Below are 8,412 nucleotides of genomic sequence, written 5' to 3' on the forward strand. Positions count from 1 at the left end.
CTGTGGCTTTTGAGGAACAGCAGGGGGACCAGGGTGGCTGGAGTAGACAAAGGGTACAGACATTGGAAATGGGGTTAAAAGAATAGGCCGGGTCAGGTCAGATGGTCAGATGTTGCTCTAAGCAGAGCAGAACCACTGGGCGCTTGAGAGCCGAGGCCACCCCGGATGTGACCCAGCACTGGGAAAGGCAGCAGAGGGACAGTGGGCTGCATCTCTGCCCACGGGGAGCCAGATGCACTTCCATTCAGCGCAGGTTTCAGGAGACTGGGAGGATCCCCAGACACTCTGCCCGGCTGGGCCCCAAGAAGGAGTGCAGGGGATGAAGACCTGTCCCCCTTCCGGGAGGCCCGGGAACAGCAGCGCCTGTCCAGGACGGGAGGATGTTCTCACTACCTCAGAGGAAACAGCACATCCCACATCAAAAGGGGGCCCTGGGCGCTCCCACGCTCGGCATCGTGGGAACTCTGCTCTCTGGGGTTCTCGCAGGAGGTGGGGCTGCAGCTTGAGGGGCTGGAGGCCACCTCAGGACTGCCCCCCTGCACCCCAGCACCACTGCCACAGCCCTCTTCCCTGGACCACACTGATGTTTGCAGCCCAGAGCTCTGTAATTTTTAAGAAGTTCCAGACATTTTAGGACAGCCAAGATCTCTAGCATCCCTATCCTGGGGTGCCCGCTACCCAGGTCCAAGGGCAGAAGCCCAGAAGATTAGGGTCTTAGGGCATTACACAGACGCAGGGAGAAAACTGGCTTCACTGACGGAAGAGGCTGCCGAGAGAGCCGTGTTATGGATTCTGCTCAGCCTGAGCGTTCTGTGATGGATTAGCAATGTCTGCCACTGGCAGAAAAAGGACAGCAGCCATGTGGGCTAACTGTTGTTTCTGTCCACCCATTTCACAGACAGTCCTGAATAGAGGAAGGAATGTTTTCTTCTTGTGAGCCAGGAAAGAAGAAAGAGGGGTGGGGAGAACAGATGTGCTAAGGATCTCTATTTGAGTGTCTCCACTGGGGGACAGGGAAGGGAAGAGGAGGAGCTGGAGGAAACAACATCTGTGCTGTCTTGCAAAGTATGGGGAGAGAAGTCAGGGTGGTGACCTCCTCCAGGAAGCCCCAGGAGATCTGACAGAGCCAGGGAGGGTCACATGTGCAGGGTGAGGGCCTCCCAGCTGTGTGTGAGTGAATCCCTGCACACAGGGTGGCTCATTGCGACTCTGTGTCCCTTTTGCAGCTTGGGTGCTTTTTCCTCTGTGTGTCAGAATGGATAGTGTGGACATATGTGCATGTGTGTGTGTGCCCTGTGTGTACATGTATGGGGGCTGTGTCCCCTGGAGGGTGAATGTGTGTGCGTGTCTGTATGGTGATCTCGGGCACACACATCTGTGTCTGGCTCTTATCTGCGTGTCTGTGGGCAGCGGGTGTTACCCGGGTGTATCTGTGTGTACACGTGGTAAGTGTGCCCTGGTGTGTGCAGCACCTTCCCTCAGCATGTGCACGCCTGTGTCTGTGTATGTATGGGGATGGGGGTTCTGGGGTATGTGGGTGCACGTATCTGCTGTGTGTTCCCTGGGAGACGGTTTGGTGCATCTCAGTGCAAAGCACGTAGCATGTGTGGGGTCTTCTGTGTGTGCTACAGTATGCATTTGTGCATGTGCTGTGTTTCCTAAGCCCAAGTGCACGCATGTTCCTTGGGCATGCTGTGTGTGTGCCACTGGACCTGCCATGGCCTGCCAAGGGGACCCCAGCCAGCTCCTCTGTGCCAGCTGTGCCCGCTGGGGACCAGTGACCAGGTAGCACTGGCCAGGCTCAAGCCTTATAAGGCAGACAAGCCCGGGGAGGCAACCATCACGGCCCCTCCCCACACACCCGCTGCAGGGCCACCCCTAAAGTTCACTGCCATCCTGTTCCAAGTTGATCATCTGTGGTTCCAACTCTGCCCACAGCAAGAGTCCTGGAGACCCAGCGACCCTGGGTTCAGTTCCCCCAGTACTGTGCGATTGCCCTGCTTTGCAGAGAGGGAAACCAAGGATCTGAGAACCGGGTGACTTGCTGTGGTTGACACTGCCACACTTTAATGGTTTCCTCTCTAAGATGGAGAGGAGTCACACCATACCTAGTGGCCAGCCACAGAGCAGTGCCATCACCAGGCCAAGAGACACAGCCTACAGCGATGACAGCAATGATGACTGTGATGGTGGTGGTGGTGGTGGCAGTGGTGGTGATGGGCTGGTGATGATGATGGTGGTGGTGATGGTGGTGGTTGTGGTGATGGTGGTGGTCGTGATGATGGTGATGATGGTGGTCGTGATGGTGGTGATGGTGGTGATGGTGGTGATGATGGTGATGGTGGTGGTGGTGGTGGTGGTGATGGTGGTGATGGTGGTGGTGGTGGTGGTGGTGGTGATGATGGTGATGATGGTGGTCATGATGGTCGTGGTGGTGATGGTGATGGTGGTGATGATGGTGATGATGGTGGTTGTGATGGTGGTGATGGTGGTGGTGATGGTGGTGGTGGTGGTGGTGGTGGTGATGGTGATGATGGTGGTCGTGATGGTTGTGGTGGTGATGGTGATGATGGTGATGGTGGTGGTGGTGATGATGATGGTGATGGTGGTGGTGGTGGTGATGGTGATGGTGGTGATGATGGTGATGATGGTGGTTGTGATGGTGGTGATGGTGGTGGTGGTGGTGATGGTGGTGATGGTGGTGGTGGTGGTGATGATGGTGATTGTCGGTGTCGCTCCCGGCCGGCAGGAAAGACACACGACAAAGTCTGGCGGTGTGCAACCTTGTCTTTATTTGTCTCCGCGTGGGCCCCGCGAGGCCTCCGCTCTGCCACCAGCCCTTTCTCGCCGGTGGACTTTCTCTATCTCTCTCTGTGCTTCTCTCTCGTGGCGAGAGAGGCATTTACTTTTATAGGGTAACAGTGGCCAATCAGTTCAAAGCGCGCGATGCGGGCTGATTGGCTAACATCAGTTGTTGCTAGGCAGACTATCTTACAGAGCGGGTTGTTTAAGTCGCCAGGGCAATCAGGGGGCAGGAAGCAGGCGCCAACTTGGCTCACTCGATGGGAGGGGTAACTTAGCTCAGGCTTTGCTCTTTTCTACAGGCCTCACGTCCGCCAAGTAAAGCGACCGGTGTCGGCCGCGGCTCCCAACAGGTGATGATGGTGGTCGTGATGGTGGTGGTGGTGATGGTGATGGTGGTGATGGTGGTGGTGGTGGTGATGATGGTGATGATGGTGGTCGTGATGGTGGTGATGGTGGTGGTGGTGGTGGTGGTGATGGTAGTGATGATGGTGATGATGGTGGTCGTGATGGTGGTGGTGGTGGTGGTGGTGATGGTGGTGATGGTGGTTGTGATGGTGGTGATGATGGTGATGATGATGGTTGTGATGGTGGTGGTGGTGGTGATGATGGTGATGATGGTGGTCATGATGGTGGTGGTGGTCATGATGGTGGTGATGGTGGTGATGGTGGTTGTGATGGTGGTGATGGTGATGATAATGGTTGTGATGGTGGTGGTGGTGGTGATGATGGTGATGATGGTGGTCGTGATGGTGGTGGTGGTCATGATGGTGGTGATGGTGGTGATGGTGGTGGTGATGGTGGTGATGGTGGTGATGATGGTGGTGGTGGTGGTCGTGATGGTGGTGATGGTGGTGATGATGGTGGTCGTGATGGTGGTGGTGGTGGTGATGGTGATGATGGTGGTCGTGATGGTGGTGGTGGTGATGGTGATGGTGGTGATGATGGTGGTCGTGATGGTGGTGGTGGTGGTGGTAATGGTGGTGCTGATGGCAGTAGTGGGGTTGATGGTTTTGGAGTCTGTGAGATACTAGGGATTGTGTTCAGTGTTGAGGTGTAAAACTTCACAACGAACCAAAAGAAGGCCCCATGTGGTCTCCGCTCGCAGTGCGGGAGGACAGCTTGGCAGAGGTGTGATGGCAGGCTCGTGTCACAGCTGGTTAGCCATGGAGCTGAGATGGTGGCAGCAGGGCTGATGCGTTTTCATTCAGGGAGGGGACAGGGCCGCGGGCACCGGAGCCAGTGTCAGTAACTAGAATGCGGCATGCGGGATGGGAGGGCGCATCAACGAAGGCCTTTGGAAAAGCAGTCTGACTCTTGTGACCCAGGATGGTTTATGAGGCCTGGTATCCCAGTGGGTACACTCCATCCCATAACAAGGTGCCACAGGAGGAATGGGGTTTCTAGATGACAGACCAAACAGACGGAGATGTGCCAGGGACCAGACTCTAGCTGTGGCCTCTTCTATCCCTGCAGGGTCCCCGCACTCCCAGTAAAGAACTTGAACGGTACCGGCCCGGTCCACCCGGCCCTGGCAGGTGAGGACCGGAAGGAGGCAGCCCTATCCTTCAGGCTGTGACCCCGCCCCTTGGAGAGTTGGTGGGCGTGGCCACAGGACACACCCCTATTGTGGGCTCCTATGGTTTCATTGGGAGGACGTTGAGTGGGCGGGGCCCAGAACTAACTGCCCCAGGGAATCTGCCAACCAGTGCCCGGAGGGTTGGGTTGTGGGCGTGGCTGACTCGGCCCCGCCTCCTGACGCCCCGCCCTGCCCCAGGGATGACCGGGATCCTCCTGTGCGCTGCGGGGCTGCCAGTGTGCCTGACTCGAGCCCCGAAGCCCATCCTACACCCGCCACCCGTGAGCAAGAGCGACGTTAAGCCGGTGCCCGGCGTGCCCGGCGTGTGCCGCAAGACTAAGAAGAAGCACCTCAAGAAGAGTACGCCTTCCACTGCCCTTGGACCCCTGAACCCCGATGTGCGCTTAGGCCTTGCCACCTTGCCCGCAACCCCTCGAATCATTCCCTTTCCCCCCCAGCCCATCTTTGACGCATGCCCACTTCAGTGCCCCCAGCGACCCCTGACATCTGACCCCTGAACCCATCTGAGCCACGCCTTGGGGGGTAGACCCCGGGCGCCTCAAGTCTGTGTTCTTACTGTGTCCCTGCAGGTAAGAACCCTGAGGATGTGGTTCGAAGATACATGCAGAAAGTGAAAAACCCCCCTGATGAGGTGAGTCCCTGGGAGGGTCCAGATCTGGGGTCGCAGCCTTTGCCCCCCACCCCCGCACGACTTCCTCGGGGGTCCAGGTACTGCGGACTTCTTCCTCCCTCTCCTTGACCCTGTATTTGCTTTATGGGGGTCACTGGCTTAAGTTTAATAGGGGCACATTTATCAACCTGTTTTTTTTCTTTTTGAGGTACTGGGGATTGAACCCAGGGCCTTGGGACTAAGTAAGCTACATTTTGAGACAGCATCTTGCTAAATTGCTGAATTGCCCAGGCTAGGTTCCAGTTTGCAGTCCGTCTGCCTCGGGCTCCCAGAAAGCTGGGATTACAGGTGTGCGCCACTACATCGGGCTGCATTTATGGATCTCTCGGTGATGGACAACTTTGCATCACATTTTGACCCATACTTTCTACTACATGCTTTTAGGTTTTGCTTTTGAAAGTTTAGCCTTTTCCATCAGGAGGAGGTGGAGTGTGAGGGAGCCGTCTTTTCCTCCAGACTGGCTCAGAGTTCTCGAACCCAATCCCGTTGAGTTGTGGGCGTGGCCAACTCGGCCCCGCCTCCTGATGCCCTTCCCTGCAGCAGTGACTGGGACACACTACCCTTGTGTCCTCTCTGCCATTGCAATGTGGGTACCACAAAGCGGGTGGTCTGTTGCCCGAGGTGGGTATAAGCCCAAGCCCCACGCTGGTCCAGCGCTGACCAGGGAGGTGTCCTGTCCATGCCCCTGCAGGACTGCACCATCTGCATGGAGCGGCTGGTCACAGCATCCGGCTACGAGGGCGTGCTTCGCCACAAGGGCGTGCGGCCTGAGCTGGTGGGGCGCCTGGGCCGCTGCGGCCACATGTACCACCTGCTGTGCCTCGTGGCCATGTACTCCAACGGCAACAAGGTGCGTGGCTGGGGCGCAGGTGGGGTGGGGTGGAGAGGGGCAGGACCCAGGACTCACGGCACCTCCCCCCGGCCCAGGACGGCAGCCTGCAGTGCCCGACTTGCAAAGCTATCTACGGGGAGAAGACGGGGACGCAGCCGCCCGGGAAGATGGAATTCCACCTCATCCCCCACTCCCTGCCGGGCTTCGCAGACACCCAGACCATCCGCATCGTCTACGACATCCCCACAGGCATCCAGGTGCTGGGCGCCCCTGCTGGCCCGTCCAGGCCCGCCCGAATCAGTTCCTCTGCCCCCTCCAAGGCCCGCAACTGCCTGTGGCTTATACCCTGCTGCCCCCCACAGGGACCTGAACACCCCAACCCTGGGAAGAAGTTCACGGCCAGAGGTTTCCCACGCCACTGCTATCTCCCCAACAACGAGAAGGGCCGGAAGGTGGGTGCCGGGGGACGCAGCGGGGTGGGCACTGCCCTGCCCCCTGGGCCCAGGGTCCCTCCTGTCCCCAACCTCTCCTCTCCTCCTCATCCCCCAACCAGCACCCAGACAGCAGCATCAACCACAAGGGCACCCCCTCCTTCACACGTCTCAACCCATCCCGCAGTCCGCAGAGCTCTGGGTCTTGACCTCACCTTACAGATAAAGAATCGAAGCTTCAGGCAGAGCGGCCAGTAACTCAGCCAGAGTCCCACAGCCCCTAAGTGGAGTGGGGATTCGAACCCAAGCCGTCTATGCCTTCACCTCACACTATAGATTAACTGCTTTTACCAGTTTTTGTCTTTTTGTAAGAGAAGTGAGAAATCTAGATTTTCACGGGACCTCTCGGGGGTTTTTTGTTTGTTTGCTTTAATATTGGCAACTAATTCACAAAGTGGCTATTTTAATGCAGTGTGGGGTCCATACCAAGTACAGGCAGGAGCTGCCAGTTTAAGACACTTCCTTCACCCCGGAAGAGACAGATGCTTTGGGAACAGCTTTTGCTGAGGGCTGGGGCGGGGAGCAGGAAATATAAACAGGAAGGAAACACAGAGCCACGCGCGCTCCATAGGTGCCAGCTCAGGCGGCTGCGGGCTGCAGGGTGGGCCGGGCCACCTGTGACCTGTGCCCGTCCCCAGGTGCTGAGGCTGCTCATCACGGCCTGGGAGCGTAGACTCATCTTCACCATCGGCACGTCCAACACCACCGGGGAGTCGGACACCGTGGTGTGGAACGAGATTCACCACAAGACCGAGTTTGGATCCAACCTCACGGGCCACGGCTACCCGGATGCCAGCTACCTAGACAACGTGCTGGCCGAGCTCACGGCCCAGGGTGTGTCCGAGGCTGTGGCCAAGGCCTGAGGCCCGAGTCTGCACACCTGCCCTCCTGCTTTGCCCCTGGTCTGGCACACGCCTCCCTCTACCAGGGGTGACCTGGTGGCCCCAGTTAAGGGCTGGGGAGGAGCCCGCACAAGGAGCGGGGAACGTTCCGGGGATTTGCTTGGTGGCAGTTGGGATGAGGGGAGGCTGCTCAGCCTGCTGGCTCTGCCCCGTTGCTCCCTGAGAGGGACCAGAGAGAAGACCGGAAACCACAGCGACCTCCCTACCGAAAAGACAGCGACCCACCCCTCACACACAAACACGCGTCCTAGTGAACACATGCACGCACACCCACGTGCCTCCACACTCCTCCGGGTTGGGGGAGAAGAGAGAGAGAGACCCCATCTGTGTCCCTGCTCCCTCTGTGCAGGCTTGCCTGCACCCAGGACTCAGGGCGAGTGCTGAGGCCTCCAGGGCTCTCGGGGGGATAGAGAATTCGGGAAGCTTGGTCTCCCCATGCTCACCCCGCTGCTTCATCTCTGCCCCCTGGGGGAAGCCCCCAGACCATTGCATAGTGGGCCAGTGTGTGCAGGGATGTCTCTTCATCTTTTGGAACCCTGGCTTCCTCCTCCCTTCCCCTTCTCCAGGCCTTGTGTCTACTCCACATGAAGGCGTTCTCCTTCCTCCCCACCCTCCTCCTCGCCACCAGGCCCTTCCAACTTTGAGATTCAAAGGCTGTCGCTTCTGCTTTCAGGAGCAAGAGGAGGAGGCCTGGGTCAAGCCAGCGCGTTGAAAGGGAAAGAGGACAGCAAAGAGTTAATTCCCCTCTCCCGGGGAGTGGGCAGTAGGGTGGCTGATTGTCTCTAGCCAACCAGGGGCCCGTTGCCCAGGCAACTCACCAGCTCCGCCTCTGTTGATTGGCTGTCTCAGTGGAAGTCAGCCAAGATTTAAAGGGACGCCAGCGATTGCGCTTTTGAAAAACCATACCAGTCCCACTGTGGGTGGAGAAATAAATGGTCTTTCTCCTCCTCGCTCAGGTCTTTTCCTGCCAAAAGGGGGCTGGGTGGCCGTGTCCTACTGGGCCTTGGAGAACGTGGGAAATGATAACTTGCAAAACAAGGGCACCTCCAGGCCATTGCTTGGGGCCACTGGAATGGAAAGTCCCTAATTCTCCTGTCCTGGAGCAGGAAGGGAGA

At 58.0% G+C, this 8,412-nt stretch overlaps 1 protein-coding gene across 1 annotated transcript in view; it reads left to right on the forward strand.

Moving 5' to 3' along the window:
• Nucleotides 1-8,247, forward strand: part of Dtx1 (deltex E3 ubiquitin ligase 1) — a 29,692-nt gene extending 21,445 nt beyond the window's left edge. Inside the window, exons 4-10 of the mRNA XM_063225688.1 lie at nt 4,279-4,340; nt 4,580-4,741; nt 4,972-5,033; nt 5,764-5,922; nt 6,000-6,161; nt 6,267-6,356; nt 7,034-8,247. Of these exons, the coding sequence (XP_063081758.1) occupies nt 4,279-4,340; nt 4,580-4,741; nt 4,972-5,033; nt 5,764-5,922; nt 6,000-6,161; nt 6,267-6,356; nt 7,034-7,258 (922 nt within the window). The 3' untranslated portion in view covers nt 7,259-8,247. The remainder of the gene's footprint in view (nt 1-4,278; nt 4,341-4,579; nt 4,742-4,971; nt 5,034-5,763; nt 5,923-5,999; nt 6,162-6,266; nt 6,357-7,033) is intronic.
• Nucleotides 8,248-8,412: the final 165 nt, after the last annotated feature.

Source organism: Cavia porcellus, unplaced genomic scaffold (genome assembly GCF_034190915.1).
Source record: "Cavia porcellus strain 051 isolate PalLab524CR breed Dunkin Hartley unplaced genomic scaffold, mCavPor4.1 scaffold_16, whole genome shotgun sequence".
In the NCBI taxonomy this organism is placed as follows: Eukaryota; Metazoa; Chordata; class Mammalia; order Rodentia; family Caviidae; genus Cavia; species Cavia porcellus.